The sequence below is a fragment of the Martes martes genome, assembly GCF_963455335.1.
Source record: "Martes martes genome assembly, chromosome: 3".
In the NCBI taxonomy this organism is placed as follows: domain Eukaryota; kingdom Metazoa; phylum Chordata; class Mammalia; order Carnivora; family Mustelidae; genus Martes; species Martes martes.
In genome coordinates this window covers 123,736,021-123,760,792 of record NC_137890.1, presented here as the reverse complement: position 1 = coordinate 123,760,792, position 24,772 = coordinate 123,736,021, and the positions used below count along the sequence as shown (strand labels likewise).

The 24,772-nt window shown below is 41.6% G+C and overlaps 1 protein-coding gene across 1 annotated transcript in view; it reads right to left on the bottom strand.

Annotated features, from left to right (window-relative positions):
• The window catches only part of PDE11A (phosphodiesterase 11A), a gene marked incomplete at both ends in the record, with an annotated part of 373,297 nt that overhangs the window by 78,500 nt on the left and 270,025 nt on the right, over positions 1–24,772 (bottom strand). The window contains 2 exons of the mRNA XM_080799405.1: positions 10,387–10,494; positions 10,734–10,880. Of these exons, the coding sequence (XP_080655531.1) occupies positions 10,387–10,494; positions 10,734–10,880 (255 nt within the window). The remainder of the gene's footprint in view (positions 1–10,386; positions 10,495–10,733; positions 10,881–24,772) is intronic.

The window sequence follows — 24,772 nt, the reverse complement described above, 5'->3', positions numbered from 1 at the left end:
CCCAACTCTATTTTATTCTTTTATTTTCAAATACAATTATATCTTTTCTGTTCCTGATCCAATAATTATGGATTATGCTGACTTTTACATTAATCGATTTTCTCACCTGTATTCCCTCACAGTCCATATAAAAAATGTAAAGCAGCGAATACACTATATCTAAGCGAAGAAACAGTCAAGTCATATAGACCCACTTCTCACATCACCCTTTTCAGAAAAGCCTGTGACTACCCTCTGAGCAGGCTTCCGGCGATCGTCCTTCCGTGGGCTAAAACATACATTGGGATAATATTACTCCCAGCCACCAGAGCATATAATCACCGGCATCCAAAGAACCCAGACAATTAGACTGATTCACAGGGTATCCTATTCTACCCAGTAATTTCCTATCATCTGGTCAACCAGCTAGGATATACTATCATTTCCAAGCTGACCCCATGCAACACTAGTGAATGGAGGAAATCATGGGCAGAGAAAGATGACTGCAGCTTTGCTGCTCTGTAGAATCCAAAAAGGTCTAAAAAACAAGAGCCATGATATCAACACAATGTAGATGGTGCTATGGAGGCTTCACTCACTTAACAAATGTTATTAAGTGCTTATTGTATATCAAGCCACTGGTGTTGGGGATAATGATTTCTTATCTGAGAAAAGGCTTGGGACAACGCTGAGAGTAGTTAACAATTCTTTAGTGCTGAGTGAACACCAGGCACTGTTCTACATACTTCGAATCCAGTAACTCACTGAATCCTTATAAGAACGCTTGAAGGGAGATGCTGTTCTTATCTTTCATTTTAACCACGAGGATACTGAGGCTCTGAAACGCACTGTCAGAGTGTAACAGAGGTGGATTGGAGCTCAGCCAACCTGTCTCCCAAGGGTGTTCTCATCCACTCCGCTATTCAGCCCTCTAACGTGAGGGCATGGGTGTGGTTAGGGGGCTTTTAAACACTCTTGTGATGATACAGTGTTATATGACATGGCTTTAAAGGATCAACTGAGGCGTGTTTTATTCCACAGACGCTGTTAATCTTGACTGGTGATAGGCAGATACTGCAGAGCCACTGGACATCTTACCCCTAAGCATGAGCTCTGATGCATCAAGAGGAAACTGATCATAAATAGTGGCGTACAAATGAGTTTTGGAGAGAAAAGGAAGATACAATGGTTTATATGTAACATCCCAACTTTACTCAATACATGCATAAAAAAAGGACTGTCAGGACATCAAAATGTTACCAGTAATACGATCACAGTTGACTTAAAAATTTTCCTGTGAGTCCAAAATTTCCATTAAAAAACATTTATGCGGGGCACCTGGGTGGCTCAGTGGGTTAAGCCGCTGCCTTCAGCTCAGGTCATGATCCCAGGATCCTGGGATCGAGCCCCACATCGGGCTTTCTGCTTAGCAGGGAGCCTGCTTTCCTTCCTCTCTCTCTGCCTGCCTCTCTGCCTACTTGTGATCTCTGTCTGTCAAATAAATAAATAAAATCTTAAAAAAAAAATTTATGCATTAGAATAATATATATAATTAAATACATATAATTATATAATATATAATATATGTTATATATAACATATAAAAATATATATAATATATATATGTGTGTGTATGTGTGTGTGTAGGTAAACTCTTTTTTGTTTTAGGAATAAGCCCATGTTTCATCAAACTGTCCTACCCTGGAATAAAATAGTGACAACCTCACAAGTATCATTCACTCATCTATTCATTGAGCAAATCTTCATTAAGCATTTTCTCCATGGTAGGCATTAGGGAAGCACTAACACCCTGAAAAGTGTCTGTTCATTCATCGATTCATTGAGCAAATACTTATGAAGCAGTGTACTGCTCCAGGCACGAGAAAGAGAGCTTGGAGGAAGACAGGCATGACCCTGTCCAGCCCAAGCAGCGCTGTGAAGGTCCCTTTTCTAGAGAGAAACCATCACAGCACTGGCTGAGCTTTTTTGGAGAGAGTACTGTTGGAAGAGGTCAGCCACCCTTGCTCTGTTTCTGGAAAAGGTAGATTATGGACCACAAGCCCCTTTGTCATGTGTTCAGCTCCGGCCTGGCAAGCTGAGAGAGTGATGCCAGACATTTCTGCCTTCACATTAGGTTTTGCACGTCTGTGTTGGACATACTGAATGATGAGGGATTTCCTGAGTTCTTCCTGTTGATTTCAAGATCTAACAGGTGGCAGACTAGGAGGGAGGGAATCCAGTGATGTACCAGGAATTCCTAATGGTCGTAGAAATTCCAAACTGAAAGTTCTTGGCTCCAAATGTTCCTTCACGATGCTGACAGCTGGGCACTAAAGAGAGCCCCCAGTGGATTGACTCAAGTTGAGGGGGAACGCGATTAGTTTTTGTAGATTTTCTTCTCCCTTTCATCTTTCCCTCTTTTCTGGGTAAGAAGAGCTCAGACCATTCCAAGGGGTTTAGAAGACCATGGTTTCTCAAGGAAGTGCCCTCTAGAAGAGTCCCTAGTCTCTGTCATGTCTCAGCGGACCTAAAGATGACTCCAACTTCAAAGCGATGTGAGCTTGGGGTGCAAATGCAGCACTTAGAAGCATTTGATTTCTGGTTTTCTTAATGTCTAGTGTGCAGAGTGTTACAGGGTCACTTTCTGGGGCCTTTGTTTGATATGTTATTAAAATCAAATTAACTTTAGACAAAGAGCACTCTTTGAGGGTTTCATTGCAAATGCCACATACCAGATGCTCGTGTCTATCTGTGAAACTTAGATCTGCGAGCAAGAACCAAAGGTTCTATGAGAAGGGTGCCTCCAGTCACCCTCCCACTGAGCACATAGACTACTGTGGGTGGGTCTGAGCGGGGAGGGCTCTTAAAGCATGTGTTTGGCCTCCACAGGCACGTACAGCAAGCCCAGCGTGTTTCTCTTTGGGACTCTGTTTTGTTGGCAGGATGGAATGGGTATCTCTCAACATACAAATCCAAGCAGCAGGCTGACAGGCATCAATGTATTCAGCTGCTCCCAAGCAATGAGTTTAGGCAGAGGACTTTCTCAAGCTTTCAGATGGAGGCAGATTTCAACCACTTACCAAGAGTGCTTATGAATAAATTTACACTACTTGATGCCATAGCCTATCTTCTTTTTAAAACAGGATCCTACCTCTGCCAACCAGGGCTGATGGGGGATGAAAACACAATGGGGAGGAGAACAGGAATTCACAGCCACAATCCCCTGCTGGGGGAAAAAAACCCTACTGCACAAACCAGAACATCTGGATTTAATGGTCGCACCCCTTTGGCATTTACGGTAATCTTCATCTGCCAGGGTTTGGCTGTGCTAAGCTGAAAAAGAAGCACTTTAGCCCTATTTTTGAGGCCCAGAGACGAGAACCTTTTCAGCCGTTAGGGGACCACCATCCAACACTATGTTTACATGTCCCCTTCACCAAAGCATGTAATGTAACACAAACCAGTTGTAGTTTGTCTAATTATCCATGGGACCAGGGGCAGTTTTAATCAAACTTGCCTCTCTTTCTCCTCAAGATAAATGCAGCCAAATACTGATTTAAATCTATAGTGACCCTTCCCTTACCAAGCTAAGAGTTGGGAAAATCTTACAGTCTACATCAAAATACTTTCTGTTCTAACCAGAAGCCTCTAACGGCACTTGTCATCAAAAGGGAAAACCTACATCATATTTTGGATACACCATGGCTCTCACCCTCAAGTAATGTTCAACTGTTTGCCCATGTAAGTCTGAGACAGGCGAGGGAGCAAAACTCAGTGGTCTGTCTGGTGTAATTGCATATGTTGAATGAATGTTTGATGTACGAAAAAAATTGAGTTGATTTTAATACATTTTATGGAGTTATTTTATAATGGCTTCCAAGACTTAATTTTTAACCTACCTATTACCATAATTTAAAAAATTATTCACTTTGGAAAGTTAAAATCGTACAAAAAATAGAATACCATAATGAACCCCCACGTCTTTATTATCCAACTTCAACAGGCTCCGTGGTTTTCTGGTCCCGTTTCATCTGTGTGTTCTGTGTGTTCACATGCATGGGTTGTTTTGTTTGTTTGTGTGCTAGGGTCTTTCAAAGCAAACCTCTAGCATCTGCCAACACTCTTTATTTCATTCTCAAGATGTCCAGATGCAGTCAAATAAAAACTGGCCGAATAGCTCCCCTCTCACATTTTGATAAAATATGTAAAAAGATACACAAATGGTATAAGGGAAATTTCAGGGTAGCTCTCTTAATAAGACTTGGAAAAAAACAAAGTTTCCACTTCAATTTAGATAATACAAGGACTACATATCTGTGTGCATGCAGCACCCAGTGTATTTCAAAAAGAAACAAGAAAAAGCATGTTGGATTCTTAAGAACTGAGCTTTCAACACTAAAAATATACGTGCTTTGTGATTCTTTGAGGGCAAAGATTTTTTGTTCGTGTTTAGAAAGGTGGTTTATACATTAAGATAAATTACTTGCGCACTGAATATAATACAGCATGTGGTTTGTGAGCACAGAAAATGAGGCAGATCACTTGGTGAGCATTAATTATGCAGAGACAGACCTCTACAAGTATGAGAAGCCAGGTTGATGAATTTCAAGATTATGAGGGCTCTTCAAAGCTCACCCAAATAAAAATTTGAACCAAATTTTTTTGGTTCATTGAACCAAAATTAAACACCGGACTCATGAAGAATTAAAACTTTTTAAAGCTCCCAGTCTGACACCTTGAAGTGCCAGTTTCTAGCCCCACAGAAGTGCCATCACTAAGTTATAAACCGGGGAGAATGGAGGCTGTGATGAATGACCGCGGCTTTGCTGCCGGGTCTCCCTGACCTGGAGGACTCGGCTGGTGTCATAAAACACAAAGCGACAGATTAAGCAGTTTACCAACACCGTAAAAATCTCAAGAATAAATTCCCTTTAATCAAAAATCCTATATTGTAACGAGGCAGCCAGAGCCCTGAAACCACATTCATTTCCTCCCAAGCTTGTGTCCATGAACGGGAGCTTATACGCTCTCTGAAATGCCAGACATGATTATGTTCATACACTTTTACAATTTGCATGTCCTAAGAAAAATACCCAGCTCTGGCTGATGGTGCGGGAGAATTTATTTTCACTAGGAAGGGAATGACCCATAACTCATGAATGGCAGCGCTTAAAGTGAGTTATGGAGGTTACTCTCCTGTGTGAGGAAATGGATTGGATTCTTCTTCCGCCCAATTGTATGTTTGGTTATTAGCGCACCGGGTTCTTAATTATGTGCGGCTTTGCCTTTTTTCTTTTATAAAATAAATGTGGATAAAGGGAATGTCAACTAGAAGCATGGAGTGCCTAATTGGGGCTCTCAGAGGTGGCCAGAGAGAAGAAAAATAGAAACCTTAAATGATGAAAAGGCAGCACTCTGAAATGTAATTTAAGCACAGTATTTAAACTGATTAGTGCTCAGGGCTGATACTCTGCAAATACACTGAAAATCACTCCTTTCCTAAACTGAAAATTTGCCATCTTTCAAGTTACACTAGAAGTCAAGACATACCTACATGAAGATTAAAGAACTGGTTTTTCTAACATGCAGATTTTACCGCATTCTTACGATGACGCTGCATTTATTTTCAAGTAAATATATTAGTTGCTACTTATATGAAAAGGAAATACAATGTGAAAATGGTGTTTGATGATTATAAACATGATCATTGTTTGTTACTTTAATAGGCAGTTACAGAACAGAACATGTAGATCTCCTGGACCTCTCAATATGACAATCTAAAAAAAAAAATTTAGATTTCTGTTAAGATTAGGATTCTGGTTACTTAGTGGAAATATTTTATTTAAAAATTTAATAGGTTCTAAAAACATTTAATTGGCTCTGTCCTTCTTGGGAGGCCGGGGAGGGGGTTGGGAGGGGAGGGAGTGGGGGAGAGTTCCAATTGTGTCTCTCAGATCTCCTTCCAGAATAAATTTTCTATCTCCCAAATCAAGGACTTCTCTGAAAACTGCAGACAGCAGACAGCGCCTTATCCTCAAGCTGGAGAAGAGGATGGATTTTTCTCCCTAAACGTCCCTTCTGCTCTCTAGTTTGAATTATCAATAAAATGACTTGGCTTATCTCTGAAAATAACCTTGTTGACAACACAAATATGGACTTAAACATGCTACCTCCACATTTAAGATTTAAGAAGCCCCCAGTAAATGTCAGGGGGTGTCAATGTGTTTGCTGTGATACTTGGTTATTATTAGTGTTTAACTGCAATCCCCCACCAGCGCCATGCCACCAGCACGGCCATAAATTTTAATGCGATCATGTGTTCTTCCCTTTTCATATCCCGTGAATTCTGCAGGATCATAATATTCCAAATGAACCCGAGCTGAATCTCAGTGCGATATGAAGAAGAAACAAGATTTCTAGCAGTGATTGTTGTTCATGGTTTTATAGTTTTTTTAAAAAACTGGACACAAGGCAACATGAATAATATTACCCTCAACTAAATGCACTCATTCAAATTAATCTCTTTTGAGCCCGACAGGATGCGGGGCATGGCCCAAAGTGCTAATGAGTACATTTATGGGATAGTAAAGAACACTGACTCTTAAGGAAACCTTTCTCCCCCCCCTTGGAGAATCTGTCGGAACTCATACATCATTTATAAAACCGAAAAATGTCTTCGCAACCTTGGCACCGCTGCATACCTTTTATTTCACAGAATGCAAACAAAAGCACAGTTGTTTTCTCTATCTGGTCTGCATTGTGAATAGAAGAGATGTGTTTCTCATTGTTCATTATGTATGTGCTTAATGGAATATTTATTCTACAAGCTTCCATAGATAAAGAGAATTTGTGTGATTTTTCTTGATCTGCAGGTTTTTATTCTTTGTTTTAGCCCCAAATAGTAACTGGCAGTACGTGCTGCATTTAGCCAAGGAATTCAAAATATTTGGTGAATTCTAGCTACCTAAATATCTCTAGAAGCAAAGGATAATGTTGGAGCTTTCATTTCAAAATTGGGAATTTCAGGCCAGAAGCGTGGAATAAATTAGTCATTAGCAGGGTTCCCAGTGAACTAAATTTCCACCGTTTTATATCAAATTGCTTATTCTTCAAAGTAGTTCATTCTTCTTCCCTTGTAAAGGAACAAACCGATTTTTTACCTAGACATAAGGTTAAATACTTTTGTAAAACATAATTCTGAGTCAATAAGTTTATCTTCCATGTTCAAAATGATTTTAGGGTTAAAGGTTTGGAAGCTGGTGTGTAGATTTACTATTTGCTTGTCCGGTTGTACATGGTGTCATAATTTGCTCAGCAATGACACACAACTATGCATCTTCCCACTCTCAGAGACAGATGGGTTTAGATAAATACACACATGCACAGATACAAGGTCACATGGAGAAAGTTGTATTATTCCCTGTAACAGCTCTGTGGGCAAGGCAGTCATAATACAGTCTGACCTGATAGGAGGGGTTTTTTTTTGGGACACACTGGCTTTGTTGGTGCCTCTTTTAAGAAAAGAATGGGGGAGTGTGTGCCGCATGATCTCCTCTCCTAGAAAAAAAGAAGTACTTTCAAGGAAGGTTGGGAAGATTTTTTTCCTCCTTGCCTGGCAACTGGCTGGGAAACTTTGCCTTGGAGCGCCATCTAGAGGAAAATTCAGCATATGTGCACTTTCTTGGCTTTGGGACTCAGGCAGAATGAATTCAGTGGTTGGTTGGTGTATGGTCTTTTTCCCTTTTTTTTTTTTTTTTTAAATATTAAGAGAAATTTTGTTCCTAACTCAATACATGGCAATAGAATATGAGATAACTAGAATGGAAATATAATCACTAATGATAACAGAACAGTGAAAGCCCCTACTAATCTTCAGGAGTGTCTGAAATGTTAATGCCCATTCACGGAAGTAAGGTTATCATTTTGCCATAAGCTGAGGTCTTATTCCAGAAATTAGAACTGATGAGTCAATTAAATTCATTTTTTCTTCACTGACCAAGTAATCTTTTCTCACCTCTGTAATTATTTTCTTAGTTAAAAAAATTCTCATTAACCAGGCTGTCCATGGTCATGTTGAAGAGACTGCTTTGTGGTAGGGACAGAAGTTGACATTTTCAACCTATTGTAACCCTTAGTAAAGCTCAACAAAATTTAATGGGCAAGAAATAATCTCTTTTCCAGATGTGGTTTCTCAATTCAATGGGAGGGAGGAAAAAAATAACATTCACCAGTGTATTCTTTTTAAAGCCAGGGTGGGAACTTTAGTAGAGAATTCTCCCATTTTTTAGCTAGCATTAATACAAAAACAAAACCCGAGCCTTCTCACACAGAGCTACTCTTCAAGGTTGCTGAGTATACTTGCAAAAATAACTATACCCTTGAAGGATTCTGGCAGCATGAATACCCCCGTTGTCATAACAGAGTTTGAGAGTTCTGCTTTCTTCCAGTTCCTGAAAAGGATCAACATCATCTGTATTTTGGAAACATATACTAAAGAAAACGGGGTATGTATTTCCTTTTACTCCTAAGTGTCCTCCCTGACCCCGCTGCTCTTGCTAACTTCCCCCATCCCAACTATTTGAAGGCTTGTCGTCGAAGTTTGTCTTTCACATCTCTAACTTACAACAGCAAAGCCATTTCTTTTTCCGTTTGTCGAACAAGGCTCCTGCTGACTTATTTTTGGCAATTCCCCAAAAATCCATAGGTTCTCCAAAATAACAGATTAACAATTTCTTCATTGAATGTCTTCTGTGAGCCAGACGCATAAACTCTGCACACAGGAAATGATTCCTTGTCTACTGAGATCTGATATGGAAAAGCAAGATGAAAGCGGTTTTATTTTGTTTTGTTTTTAAGCAACATTGGCACTTGAGCAATTAAGGCTAATAGTTCAAAGCATCTTCCTCTCTCATTTGCCTGGCCAACTGCTTTCTGGTATGTTCCAGAAGGACAGGGTCAGTCCAGTTTTTCCAGGTCAGTCTGCTTACTCCTTTAGCAGTTGAAGATCCAAAACAGAAGTCCTCCAGTGTAAAAGTGAAGACCTTTTTGTCCCATCTTCTCATGCTAAATGTACACTGGAGTTCAAGTTAATCTAACACACATCTGTTGAAAACCTACCAAGTGTATGAGGGCATGGAAAGTGCTGGCAAGACCCAGGAAATAACTGTTGGACAAGCAAATGAATGTTGTTGAAAGAATAAGAAATGATCTCTTTGGCCTCAAGCTGCTGACTCTATAGCAAAGTAAGTGACCTGTGACTTAAGACACACAGCAGGAAGAAAGACGTGTTGTACCAGACACAGTGCAGAGACAGAAGTAATTACTGATACTTAGGGATAAAGGGGAAGACTCTGTGGAAAAACTGGCATAGATCAGTGCCTTCAAGGATGAGTAAAATTTTCATAGGAAGAAAATGGGACAGAGCATTTCATAAGGAAGGAGCAGAAGAGTATTTGTTCATTTGACCAAAGAAAGATGTATATCATTTGGAGTTCCCTATTCTGGGCTTAAATTTTAGTGTGAGTACAAAGATGTAAGGTACTTAGGTGTATGTTACAATAATCTAAAACTTGTGTTTTCTTCTATTTTGTATGGTAAATATGTTGATACATCCAAATATATGTACATATATATGTTTATATATGTATATGTATGTGTATAAAACCAAGAGGCCAGAGAAGCCAATATATTTAAGCTAGAAAACATTTTACTTGATTACAGTTTAACAGTGGAAGTGGAAGTAAGGCCAAAACAAGCCTTATTCCTTGGTTTCAATCTTTGCCACAAACATTTGCTTTTAGTTTAAATTTCAAGGCTTACCTCTGGCTAATGGCTCTAACCATCTCCAAAAACCAGATTACCACTTTCCCTGGGTGACAGCCCGTAGAACAGAAATTTTAGGCCTGGTGTGCCCCAAAGCCCTAACAGCTTTTGCTCCCACTATTTCTTTCCCTTGGCCTCCCTGGGCATCTCACAGATTATCACTCTTTCAGGATTTCCACGTTCTGGTGGGTAATGGTCACATGGCCCAACTATGGCTTTTCACCAGCTGACAGTTTTATCCAAGGATCCCTTTGTTCTGTTACTCAGGCCCCTATCCACTGCAGAAAGATTACTTTGAAAATCCAGGCACTTCTTTGGTAAAAGGAACCAGTTTCCCAAGATAAAACATAGAGAAGAGGCTCACGCAATCATGCCAAGACTACACCTGCTTCAGGGTGTCAGTGATTTTACTCCTTTAAAGCCCAGAAAGTGTTGTGAAATATATATTCCCATAACCGGGGCAGGTAAGTTCCAGTGTAAAATAAATCATGTGGCAGTTTGTCAGAGAAATGCAAATGCGAAGAGGAAGGCCTACAGGTCCATACACATGACAGATGACCTTCCACCGCCACCGAGCACACTTACGGTCAGCATCGCAAACATCAGTTGGCACACGTTGAAGGCGTGTCTCCAGTTGTGGTAGAGAACCATTCGATAATTTTTTCTCACAGTCAATAACCACCTACACAGCGTCTGAAATGGGAAGGGAAAGGTGGAATCAGGTGCTTGGATGTGTCCCCAGTGGGCTGTTATGAAAACAGTGCGTTACATCTGAGTGACCTTCACCACCCAAGAGTCCTTCCACAAACCTCCCAGGGTCCTCACGGTAATCCCAGGAGGGGTGCAGGCTGAGCGATGTCATCCTCTAGTCGCGTTTGGGAAACATGGCTACCACGTTGACCCAGATGGATCACCCTGTCAGAACATCTTACCTCATAGTCAATTTTAAATTTCTGTACCATCCCCAGCTCCATGAACATCCGGAGAGCGGCTGTGATCATGGCATCAACATCAAGAGAGAAGTCATCAAAATGGATGTCATTGATGGCAAGTTCTGACACCAGAGGGACGTTGGCTGCCTACAGAACAGAGGCCATAAGTCAAGCCAAGTTCACCAGCTTTTCCAAACCCCTCATCTTGCTCTACTTTCCTGCTTATCAGACATGCCACATAAATCAGACCTGACCTGCACTTACACTCCAAGACAGCTAAACTCTGAGCTGGAAATGTCTTTTGTTTCCCAACTGCAAATGCCCCAAGCAAATGAAGGGGGGTGGGAAGGGAAGCTAATCTGAAGAAAAAATATACACACTGGATCTCGTCTGCAGAATTTAGAATACAAAGCTGTCTCATTTACTGAAAGCTGCAGTCATACAATATATTCTGATGCATATTACAGAGCACTAAACGCAAGAAACATCTGGGCAGCCAGCAGCTGTGAATTTTAATTGCTGCTATTCAGAGGAGGACATGGGAATACACCTCTTTGCGGTGTTTCTTGTATTCTTATATCCTTATTTCCTTGTTTCTTGTATCCTTATATCCTGTAGCTTGGCACATGCACTTTGTTGCACATGTGTTCTGTATATTCAGAAGGATGGAAAGGATCAGACACAGCAGCTCTGGCAAAAATGTTTTCTTAATAGAATAGAGATATTTGGAGGATCAGCACCAGCATATGTTTCACTGAAAGAGGAAATGTACAATATCGTCTAGTTTCATTCTGTATAAACATCAAAACATAATTGCAATACTGGTCATACATATTCAGGGTTTTCAAAACACTCATGTTAGGCAGCTGTCCATCAGTCTCCCCCCCCCCCCCAAATTTAAAGGGAAGAAAAAAAAACCTGGGGGAACCATTTTCGTGCTGATTTCCTTGGGTTCACCATATCCTTTGGGCCACTCTTGGTAAGGGGATAATTTCTACTTTTCAGGTTATCAGGGACATTCTGAGTTCATATTTCTAGTCTATTCACTGGGTTTAAATTACTCTCAAGGAGTTAACTTCTCCCTGAGACTATAATGGCTGAGCAATGAAATCCAGCGCAGGTCACTCCAAGCATTCTAGAAACCATATAATCAGTCCATCCTTCCCAACTCCATGCCCCTCCGTAAGAGTTTACATCTCTAGGTTAAAATCCGAACACTGTTTAATCCCCACAACACAGAAGAACACAATGAACAAATATATAAATACAGCAGTATTAACTATATGCACACAGTTTCACGATAGGTATCTGGAACTTTTTCTCCTTGTGTGGCTGAAACTCTGTACCCAATGGACAACTCCCCATTCTCCTCTCTGCTCTCCACTCCAGCCCTTAGCAACCACCATTCTCCTGTTTCTATGAGTTTGGTTACTTTAGATACCTCATGTAAGTGGAATCATGTAGTATTTGCCTTTCTGTGATTGGCTTATTTCACCTACCATAATGTCTTTAAGGTTCATTCACGCTGTACTGTATGACAATATTGTCTTCCTTTTTAAAGCTGAATAATATCCCATTGCACGTGTATGCAGCTGACCCTTGAACAACATGGGTTTGGGCTGCATGGGTCCATTTATATGTGGCTTTTTTTTTTCAATAAATATGGCACAGTACTGTAAATGTATTTTCTCTTTCATCATATGATTTTCTTAATGTTTAATGTTCTCTAGCTTACTTTACTTTAAGAACCAGCACCTTATACTTACAATATACAAAATATGTGTTAATTGACTGTTTATGTTATTGGTAAGGCTTCTGGTCAATACCAGGCTACTAGTGGTTATGTTTTCGGTGAGTCAAAATTCTACACTGATTTTTGACGTCCCTAACCCTCATGATGTTCAAGGGCCAACTGTAATATTTTCTTTATCCATTCATCTGCTGATGGTTTAATTTCTGTCTTAATCAGCTTATCTGTCGAGCCATCACTTTTATATACTACAGGGTTGAGAGTGTTAGAAGTTTTCCTTAGCTGTATGGTCATCTTGGATTTTCAGCTTCTGTTTACAAGCAAGGCTCTATAGCTCCCGTTAAAGCTTCTGTAGCCTTCTCTGGAGGGGGAATCTAACTGACATGTTTCCTTGCGAAAGCCACCAAGCCTGGGTATCTTTAGGGCTTTGCTCTTTACTCAGATTCCCCAGAGAAGAATCTTGGGGGTGGAGCCTGGCTGGGAAGGGGGTTGGGGGAGGAGCCTCAGCATCGGTTTCTAGCTCTTCATTCAGCCCCGTCTGCAGCCGGTGGGCCTACCTCGGAGCTCTGTGCTGGTGTCTCTCTAACCCAAAGAGCAGCTCTTGAACACTCTTAAGCTACGCACGACCCCTGTTATTTAGGAAGTGGAGCCATGAAACAAAGGATCTGGAAATGGCACTGTTTCTTAGATTCCATGGTTCTACCTTCATCTTCACTGCCAGTTCTGGAGCTCTCTGGGAGGGGCTCTGTGGTATAAATGTGTTTGCCTCTCAGCTTTTCCCATTGCTGGCTTATTTTGGCTTTCTAGGGTTTGCTAAATTACTTAATATTTATCCGTCTGTTTTCCAGTTTTTAAAATTTTGTTATTGTTAATTCCTCTCCCAATTTCTTTGTTTTTGAGAACTTATTCCTTAAAAAATAAATAAATAAAAAATCTTCTTGGTTTTTTAGTGGGGCCTGAGGAAGGAACAAAAGAAACTGAGTCTGTTCTCTCTACTATCGTTATCCAAAAATCGCTGATTATCCAAAAATCCAAAATAAACATAATTTATTAAATGATGCCTTAAATGATAAGCTTGGAGAACTCAGAGGTAAGCTGGCCTTTGGTAGTTACGTGTTTCTACGTGCATGGGCCTGGTAGCAACCTTGCACTCCCCTTTCTCTTATTCTGTTTCCCTGTGTGTTCACCTGTGTCCATCCTGATCTTGCCTTTTAGACTGTAACAATCTTAGAGGCGAATGTGATGTTTCTTACTCTCTACTTCCACCACATGTTTCAAGGGCTTTCTCTGTACTGAGAATATCTGTGCTCGTGGTAATTTGTTCAAGTTCAAACCCAGATACAACTGGAATACCACTTCCTAGGAAGGTAGGAGCCCTGTCCCGAAATACACAAGTGTTTCTGCTCTCAGGTGAAGAGTCTGGTCCTGAGCCGGCAGAGGAAGTCCAAGCCCCTCCCAGCTGGTTGCCGAGTCTCTTACACGGCATTGGAGTCCATGCTGCTCTCCAGGTGGCCCCTGTCTTGTGGATTATTAATAGTGTAGTCTCTGATGCCATTATAAATCCTCTACCCTTCAAAGGCACTAAATTCACTTAATTATCTTAAAAATTAAAGAATATAGGCATTTTTTCATTATGAAATGTTAATGGAAAGGAAATAAGAACATTAGGTTGAAAAACGTAGGGTGACCTCTGGTTCACCAAGACCCATACTTATTGACCTTGTCTTTTTTCCCCTAATAGGTTGATTGATCCACAGTTAAATCATACCAGTCTATAGATCACCCCGAGCCCTGTCGTAAACCCTTGCTGGCACTTGTAGATGCAGAGAAAGTCCCCAGCCTTTCAGAAATGGCCAGTTTCAGCTATTTTGAGAAGTAGAGATAGTTTTCATCCACATTTCTGGGTTTAAGAGCAGTTTCTGGAGGAAATTATAAAGAATTAAGAGTAGTGTGTGTCCTGAGGAGGTATGCACAGAGATCTTGTCTGCAAAGGATTTGAAGAGTTTTCTGTTGCCAAATTTCCTTGTTTTAGAAACACAAGCTCCACATATCTTCTGATAAGTAGAGAATGGGACCACATCTTCCAAACCTCTAATTACTCTAGACATAGGATATTAACAAAACAAATCAAAGTCAATTTCTCCAAGTGTCAGTCTTCAACTTTTAAATATTTATAAGGCACCATATCCCTAAATCAAAGAGGAGTGCTACAATCCAAAATAACTACTGAATTAATAGCCAGGAAATAACATTTGGATAAAAGAACCATTTACTTTACTGCAGCAATAAATGAAAACACAGAATTATGAGTCCTGGAGCTAATTTGAATAATGTTCAAGAAGTGGGACTCTAGCTGGCTGGGAGTACCTGATATCCTTTGACCATTCCTCTTCTTTGTTTGGGTCTTAATAGTTAAGTGGTTATCAAAGGGAGTCATAAAACTGCCTCCTCTAAAACTGAGAAGGTAGCTTTACAAAGAGGCCATAAAATGTTAAAATATAATCCTGGATCCCCTGACACATGAATATTACATTTTGTGATGTTCAGAAAATGGGAAGAAACAACAAAGTGGGTGGGGTTCTGGGGCAAGCATTTCAAAGGCAAAATGACTTTTGCCATTCCAGCCCACTCACTCACGGACCCCTTTGGACAAGAGCAGAAGTTGGGGCTTTACAATCCTGTCTTAAGGAAGACAGGAGACTGGGCTGTAGGAATGTGGAAGCGACTGCAAAGTTCTTTATTTCACTGCACTTTTATAGCTCTTACCAAATGCCAGGCACTGTTCTAGCATCTTATGCATATTAACTCATTTGCTTCTCACAAGGACCGGAAGAGGTAGGTAATATTTTTAATCCCATGTTACAGACGAGGCAACTGGCATAGATGATAGGCAACCTGTTTAGATTTGCACAGTGGGAACTGGCAGAGGCAGATCTGAACCTGGGGCATCTGGTTCTAGAGACTGGTTCCTAATCACTATGCTGCCTCTAAAAATGGGCTGATGCCAAGCCAAGGGGTTCCCCCATCCCTGTTTCATGCAAGCTAACTTGGGTGCACCAGGGGTGGTGTTTGGGACTTAGATCCAGATAATTATTGATCCATTTTTCTTGGTGAGCAGCCTGGAACCATTTGAGAGGACAATGTTTTGGTCTTTTATGAGTTCGTCTGGGAAGTCTGTAAGTTCACAACTGCCTTTAGAATAGACCCAGTTGTTAGTGTTGTTTGGATTAGAGGGAACACAGGATCAGCTCAATACTCCCAAGTCCATCCTGAAAAAAATAACTTCTTCTCTGAGGGAGCAGAAGCAGACTTCCAGCAAATGGCATTAGCTTCCGACGGGAAAGCAGAGCGCACATGGGGCTGGTAACTACACTTGGCCAGGCAAGAGTAAGGGAAGCAGCAGACAGCGGAGGTGCTGTGTGGAGAACACGGAGCTGAGGGATTCTGTCAGAAACCTGCGAAGTTTCTCTGGACCTTTGAGAAGTGCCTAAAACATACGCGTGCACTGAGTCTTTACAGGGACTCATAGCACTAGAAGGAGCTAGTAGTTTAGGTCGTATGCAGTCACATTTCCAGGGGCGAAGAGTGACATTTAACGAATTTCCTGTTGCTCAGGAAAAGAGGAAATGATTTCTTATTAGTTGCAGTATAATGTTGCTTTCCTAAATCAACTTTCAAACAGGAAATTTGGGCTATTTGGGAGCCCATGCCATGTGAAACGTGTGGGGAAAGGTACAGAACTCAAAGAAGAGAGCACGACGGAGTTCCAGCAGCGAGCTGCTCAGCTGACGGAGGAGGTGCTGACCACCCAGCCCATGTGTAGACGACACCCATCATGCTTGTCTACAAAACACCACCAGAAGCCACAAAGAGCTGGAGGACCAGCTGGTGGCCTGTGTGGCAGTCATGTGAAGATCTGAGTCGTGTTCCTGGGGCCAGACATACAATAATGAGATGATCACACACTGCAGCTCACGGGCTTAATTTATAAGTGGAAACAGTAAAATTTAGAACATAAGAGAGAATATAAATGTCTCAGAATTCTCAAGAAATATTTTTAAAAGAACAATTATAAGGTTTTATCCTATCTCAGGTTAAAATAAAAACACAGTATATTTTGGGACGCCCGGGTGGCTCAGTTGTTTAAGCGGCTGCCTTCGGCTCGGGTCATGATCCCAGGTCCTGGGATCGAGTCCCACATCAGGCTCCTTGCTCAGCAGGGAACCTGCTTCTCCCTCTGCCTCTGCCTGCCTCTCTGTCTGCCTGTGCTCACTCTCTCTGACAAATAAATAAATAAAATCTTTAAAAACAAAACAAAAAAAAAACCACACCACAGTATATTTTAACATGTTTTTATGTTAAAACATAGACTTTATGCCTTTAACTCAGTCTACACTGTTTTTATCATGTTAACTCCCTCTTTGAATACCTCTCAGTGTTCAATGTGGCCTGCCGAATGAAATAAAATTCCTTAGCTTGCCCATCCACGTTACCACCTTCCAGTCATCTGTGGAAGCATCAGGCCGAGCATTTCATTATCCTTATTCTATCTCTCCCTCTCTGTTTCAGATTATTCTACTTCCTGCCCCCCACCCTGCCCCCATTTGGCTTTACTTCTTCTTTACCTTGTTCCAGTTGAAATTCAAACGTTATCTTCTTTACAAGTTCATTTCCATTCATGCATTCCTATCTCATCCTACAGTGATGTTGTCCTTCTCTGCAGTTACAGAAATCACTGTAATATTTACAGTCACTTTATACTCTAGGGTTTTCACGTATGCCCATTAGAGCAGGAAGTAGGTCCCTGATCAGATATGCCCATTGGTTTGAACGTGATTATTTGTGATTGGCGGGGGGGGGGGTCCCTTAGATTTTTTATGACTCCTCTGGTTTAACGTGTGATTTGTAGTTAACGAACTCACCAGGTGACCCTCCTGTACATGCTGAGGGCTGTTTCCTCCCAGAATCTTGGTATACATGAATACTTAAGCTTCACCTAAACAGTGGCAACGCTTCCCATTACACAGCTAACCAAGTCCAAGGGCATTTTATGTATTTGTCCTTTTTAAGTGTGTAAAAGCAAGGAAGATTTGTAGTCAGTAATCACTATATTGAAAAAGAGAGGAAAGTTTAAAGAAATATGAACTCCGAGGAGGAGTCAAGATGGCGGAGAAGTAGCAGGCTGAGACAACATCGGGTAGCAGGAGATCAGCTAGATAGCTTATCTAACCATTGTGAACACCTACAAATCCAACGGGAAATCGAAGAGAAGAAGAGCAACAATTCTAGAAACAGAAAATCGATCACTTTCTGAAAGGTAGGACCTGTGGAGAAGTGAATCCAAAGCTACGGGAAGATAGACCTCGGGGGGAGGGTCCGGCTCCCGGCAAGCGGCGGAGCAACGGAGCACAAAATCGGGACTTTTAAAAGTCGGCTCCACTGGGAGACATCGCTCCAGAGGCTAAACTGGGGGGAAACCCAGGCGGGGTCAGCATAACCCCAGGTCCCGCGGGGTCACGGAAGGACCGGGGGTGTCTGAGTGCCACAGAGCTCGCAGGTATTAGAGCGGGGAAGCAGGCTACAGCGACAAAGCCGAGGAGCGAGCTCTAAGCCCGGGGTTATCTTGTGCCGGTCGCAGGCTGGGTGGGCTCGGAGCGTGGCCGGAGGCCACGGAGACGGAAGCGACCAGGCGCTTTTCTCCAGGTTCCAGCAATTGACTGCTTTCCTAGCGGCGTGACCACAGGCCAGGGAGGCGGGGTGGTTGGGCGCTTTACTCTGAGGGCACACTGAGGAGCGGAACCCCAAGCTCTCGGCTCCTCCAGGCCGAGAGATTGGGAGGCCGCCATCTTCACTCCCGCCCTCCGGAACTCTACGGAAAGCGTTCAGGGAACAAAAGCTCCCGAAAGCAAACCCGAGCGGATTACTAAACCCGGTCCCTGGCAAGGGCGGTGCAATTCCGCCTGCGGCAAAGACACTTGAGAATCACTACAACAGGCCCCTCCCCCAGAAGATCAACAAAAAACCCAGCCAAAACCAACTTCGCTCACCAAGAACAGCAGAATTCCACAGCAGGAGAAAGCAAATCTTATCTGGACAAAATGACAAGGCGGAAAAACTCACCTCAAAAAAAAGAACAAGAGGCCATACCGAAGGCTGGAGACCTAATCAATATGGACATTGGTAACATGACAGATCTAGAGTTCAGAATGACAATTCTCAAGGTTCTAGCAGGGCTCGAAGAAGGCATAGAAGATATTAGAGAAACCCTCTCCAGAGAGATAAAAGCCCTTTCTGGAGAAATAAAAGAACTAAAATCTAACCAAGTTGAAATCAAAAAAGCTATTAATGAGGTGCAATCAAAAATGGAAGCTCTCACTGCTAGGATAAATGAGGTAGAAGAAAGAATTAGTGACATAGAAGACCAAATGACAGAGAATAAAGAAGCTGAGCAAAAGAGAGACAAACAAATACTGGACCACGAGGAGAGAATTGGAGAGATAAGTGACAACATAAGACGACACAACATTAGAATAATTGGGATTCCAGAAGAAGAAGAAAGAGAGAGGGGAGCAGAAGGTATATTGGAGACAATTATTGGAGAGAATTTCCCTAATATGGTAAAGGGAACAAACATCAAAATCCAGGAGATGCTGAGAACGCCCCTCAAAATCAATAAAAATAAGTCCACACCTCGTCACCTGATAGTAAAATTTACAAGTCTTAGCGACAAAGAGAAAATCCTGAAAGCAGCCTGGGAAAAGAAGTCTGTAACATATAAGGGTAAAAACATTAGATTGGCAGCGGACCTATCCACAGAGACCTGGCAGGCCAGAAAGAACTGGCATGATATATTCAGAGCACTAAACGAGAAAAACATGCAGCCAAGAATACTATATCTGGCTAGGCTATCATTGAAAATAGAAGGAGAGATAAAGAGCTTCCAGGACAAACAAAAGCTGAAAGAATTTGCAAACACCAAACCAGCTCTACAGGAAATATTGAAAGCGGTCCTCTAAGCAAAGAGAGACCCTAAAAGTAGTAGATCAGAAAGAAACAGAGACAATATACAGTAACAGTCACCTTGCAGGCAATACAATGGCAATAAATTCATATCTCTCAATAGTTACCCTGAATGTTAATGGGCTAAATGCCCAAATCAAAAGACACAGGGTATCAGAATGGATAAAAAAACAAAACCCATCAATATGCTGCCTACAAGAAACTCATTTTAGACCCGAAGACACCTCCAGATTTAAAGTGAGGGGGTGGAAAACAATGTACCAGCTAATGGACATCAGAAGAAAGCTGGGGTGGCAATCCTTATATCAGATCAATTAGATTTTAAGCCAAAGACTATAATAAGAGATGAGGAAGGACACTATATCATACTCAAAGTGTCTGTCCAACAAGAAGACCTAACGATCTTAAATATCTATGCCCCTAACATGGGAGCAGCCAACTATATAAACCAATTAATAACAAAATCAAAGAAATACATCGACAGTAATACAATAATAGCAGGGGACTTTAGCACTCCCCTCACTGAAATGGACAGATCATCCAAGCAAAAGATCAACAAGGAAATAAAGGCCTTAAATGACACACTGGACCAGATGGACATCACAGATATCTTCAGAACATTCCATCCCAAAGCAACAGAATATACATTCTTCTCTAGTGCACATGGAACATTCTCCAGAATAGACCACATCCTGGGTCATAAATCAGGTCTCAATCGGTACCAAAAGATTGAGATCATTCCCTGCATATTTTCAGACCACAAAGCTCTGAAGCTAGAACTCAATCACAAGAGGAAATTTGGAAAGAACACAAATACATGGAGACTAAACAGCATCCTTCTAAAAAATGAATGGGTCAACCAGGAAATTAAAGAAGAATTGAAAAAATTCATGGAAACAAATGATAATGAAAACACAACGGTTCAAAATCTGTGGGACACAACAAAGGCAGTCCTGAGAGGAAAATATATAGCGGTGCAAGCCTTTCTCAAGAAACAAGAAAGTTCTCAAATACACAACCTAACCCTACACCTAAAGGAGCTGGAGAGAGAACAACAAAGAAAGCCTAAACCCAGCAGGAGAAGAGAAATCATAAAGATCAGAGCAGAAATCAATGAAATAGAAACTAAGAAATATGAACTCCTAGGTACAGTATGTCCCTTTTCTTACTAACCTTTAGTTATTCTCAGTTACTGCCTAATTCACTTTGGATTTTTTGGGCTTGAGTGTACCTATTACTTTGAATCTCTTAATAGGAGAATGGAACATTTATTATCTCTTGACACATGATTTTCAGAAATTTCACTGGAAGTTAAAAATCTTCTGGCCTTTCTTTTATTTCTGTTTGAGCTGTTCCAGCTAAACAATCTCAGCTTGATCTGTTCTCTATTGATCTCAGGAACCACCTTTGTTATCTTTCAGGCACTAGCAAAAGCCTCAGGAGGCATGATTCCCAGAGTTTTCTTATCATGGTGAGAACAAAAAGTAAAAGAATCATCAGAGTGAGTGTTCCCTTTGGGAATAGAGAAACTTTCTTCTATGTGATGTCTTTTTAACACTGGCTCTTTCATATTTCTAATGCACCCTCCTTATTTATGTTTATCAACAAAACAGTCTCCACAGCAGCACTGAAAATGTCAATACTGCCTTTCAACAGAAACTGGTCATTTTTAAAGAGATTTTATTTTTTCTAGTATATAACATTTAAGATAAAATAAAAAGTAATTCGATATAGTTTTTTTTAAAGGTATCAAGCATTTCTTCTTAAACACATGCAAATATCCCAGGTCAGTTGATGCAATATTTGTTTATACGCTTCCGTGTTTTCTGTAGTTTCTTTATGAAAGAAGATCGTTTAAGGGTATAAGATTAATCTGTCTTGTGTTGAGCACATTACAGTGGTCTTAAAGGCAGTGGGTAAGGTGAAAGAGAATCAGCACTAAGAGATGATAATGTGTTGAATCTTTAATTTAAAATCAAGCTAATGTCCCTGAGTGAGGTGAGTGCTGTGAAGTAATTTTTCTTTTAAAAAATGTTTCTGTTAAAGAGGTTTATTGCTTTCTTATTAAAGTTTAGTCAGTATGGTATATACAAGTGTTGTTTTGTTGTTGCTGATGGTAGTGGTACACACATTACCTGGTTGTTCCAAAAACTTTTTAAAGTGGATTTCAAAAATCCATGCAATATCAAAGAGTAAGAGAAGATAAAAATAGCCCAGAAAGAGAAATCAAAGAGAAACTACGGAAAAGAATATAAATCATGATCATAAGTGAAGTTACTAGACAGAACGCATGCCCTTGCATCAAGACATTTGTAAGGACAGCCAGAAATTTGTCTGTAAGCTTCCTAGCAACCACTATGAAGAGAATCTGGTGTGTTAGATAATTTACAGAGTTCATAAGATTTTTTTAAAAAGACAGGGGCTAAGGAAACCCATAGAGACACAGCTACGCTATCTGAGTTTACAGAGAAATGGTTTTTAGGGAAAATTTTCCCAAGCCACTAATTCTTGAAGTGTGGCCTCCAGACCAGCTATGCCACTACCTAAGAACTTGTTAGAAATGCAAATTCTGAACCGGAAAACTCTATGTTTAATGAGCCCTTTGATTCTGATGCTTGTTAGTGTTTGACAACCATTGTTGTGAAGACGATCCCTTCCAGAAGCACAGCAGTGAATTCCTCAGAGTTGGGTGGCTTGGGGTGATAAACAAATTTGGGGGATGGAAGGCAGAGTATAAGGGGTTCACTCAATGAAATGAAAAGCCACTGACTGATGAGAGTTTGCTATGAAATTCTTTGGACTTTTTCTATGTTTGAAAATTTTCATAATAAAATCTAGGGGGAAATTATTCACTGCCAACAAGTGATAAGACATCAACCTAACAATACAATCCTCCAAGGAATAGCTTTGGCTCCATAGGGATTTGTGCAGTGATGTTTCTAAAAAGCGTGGTTTAAATTCTAATACTTGTTTTTTTCTTGAAGCTATTTATTACATTTACCTTGCAGCTGCCTAGAACTCTCTTCACAACAGATGTGGGCTCCAAACCTACCCCCCACCCTACTTGCTAAGGGGCCCTGAGGTAAGCCTGTGACCGAGTGTGTTCCTTGACAACACAATAACACAACTATGTTGTGCGGTTGCCGAGAGGAGTAAATGAAGTAACCCCCACTCAGGGCCAGGGTCCAGCATGGTGCCTGAAAATTGGAAACAGTAACTGATAGTGATCGTATAATCATGGCTGTTGGTGGCACATCATTGGTATACCTGTTAGTAATTTTAATACTGATAGCCTCAAAGAAGGAGGGAGTGGACATAAGGAATTTCTGCGATTAGACCCTGAGGGACCAACTCTACCCACTCCCTTTGCTTACTGTTGCTGATTTATTACCAAGGATATTTTAAAGGATAAAAATGAAGAACCAGACAAAGATATATATAGTGTGAGGTCTGGGAAGTTCTGTCCCATGGATTTGGGGTGCACTACTATCCTGGCATGTGAATGTGCTTACCAAATCAAGCTCCCCAAACCCCAAACTTCTGGGATTTTTATGGAGGCTTTATCACATTGTTAATGATTCTTTTTTTTTTAAATTGTATTTTTAAGTGCACTCAATATGGGGCTTAAACTTATAACCCTGAGATCAAGAGTCGCATGTTCCACTGACTGAGCCAGCCAGGGGCCCCTTCATAGTTAATAATTTTTTTTTGATTAACATATAATGTATTATTTGTTTCAGAGGTACAGGTCTGTGAATCATCAGCCTTACACAATTCACGGCACTCCTCATAGCACATACCCTCCCCAATGTCCGTAACCCAGCCATCCTATTCCCCCCACCCCCCACCGCCCCCAGCAACCCTCAGTTTGTTGAACACACTTGTACTGGGTACCTAACCTGACGACAGGCACGAGCGGTGCCGTGCTACCAATATGTTTCTGGAATCAGTGTGGTCCCTGTGCTGGCGGTCTGTCAGGGGACACAGTGGAGCCAACAGGTAGTGACAATACAGTGCGGGAAGTGCTGTGACGGGGGGGGGGGGCATGGGTGGAAATAGCGCTAGTTTAGTGTCCCTGCCTTCATTCTTTTTTTTTTTTTTTTAAGATTTTGTTTATTTATTTGACAGACAGAGATCACAGGTAGGCAGAGAGGCAGGCAGAGAGAGAGGAAGGGAAGCAGGCTCCCCGCTGAGCAGAGAGCCCGATGTGGGGCTCGATCCCAGGACCCTGGGATCATGACCTGAGCTGAAGGCAGAGGATTTAACCCACTGAGCCACTCAGGCGCCCCTCCCTGCCTTCATTCTAAATCATCATTAAATTCGGCTTTATAAAGCGTATTGAGAATAATTTAAAATGTTAAAAATAGCTACTATGATGAAAAGTTTTCTCAAGGTCATAAAGCTTACACTGAAACCTAAGAAAAGAGTCAGGCTCCATTCCTGGGATGCTCATTGTCTATGCAGGGAGAAAGAAGAGGAAACAGAGTGATTAGTGAAAAATTGGAAGCAGGAAGTCCAGAGGCAACAAGGGGAGGGAGCTTATAGATGGCCAAGGAACACAGCGGAGGAGGGTTGCTGATGTGGGCATTGAAGGATGAACACAAGCTCCTGAGGCGCCTCAGTCCTCAGGAAACACTGACGGTTGCAGGCAGAGAACAGCATGGATGGAGGAGAGTTCCCAGCTCACCTGCAGAGAGCACAAAACCAGGAGGCACAGACCTCCAGGGCCCCAGGTGGATGACAACGGCTCGATTCAGAACTTGCTCTAATCGGCCCTTAGAGCCCGTGAGGCAGCCACTCGGCCAGGCTCCCATCTGCGGTCCTGGAGCACAGCCCGGGAGCGTGCCTTGCCTGTAATTCCAGGCCTGACTTCCACTCACTGTCCCTGCCAGCCTGCTCCTTGTCGCTGGGCAGTCATCAGTCTCTGTCCTCTGTGGCCAGAGCTCTGAGAAGCCGACCTTCAAAGTTCTGGTCACAGTGTTTGTTGGGGCAGGTGATAGACTGGGGACTCTTCTTACGGAAAAACAATGTCCTTGTTTTTCCTTTTCTTCGCTGCAGTCAGCAGCAAACCCTTTCTTTCCCCTTCTGGGAAAATATGAAGATCAAGCAGCCCTCTGAGTCCTCCAGGAAAAGGAACTTGTTCCCAGTTGAGTGGGGCTCTGAGTCAGTGGGCCATCAGGATCTATTCTGAAAGAAATAAAGGAGCCCCTGGGGGAGATAAGAGAAGGTTGCCGTCTCGACGGGGTCACAGAGTGGGGTAGGAAAGGAA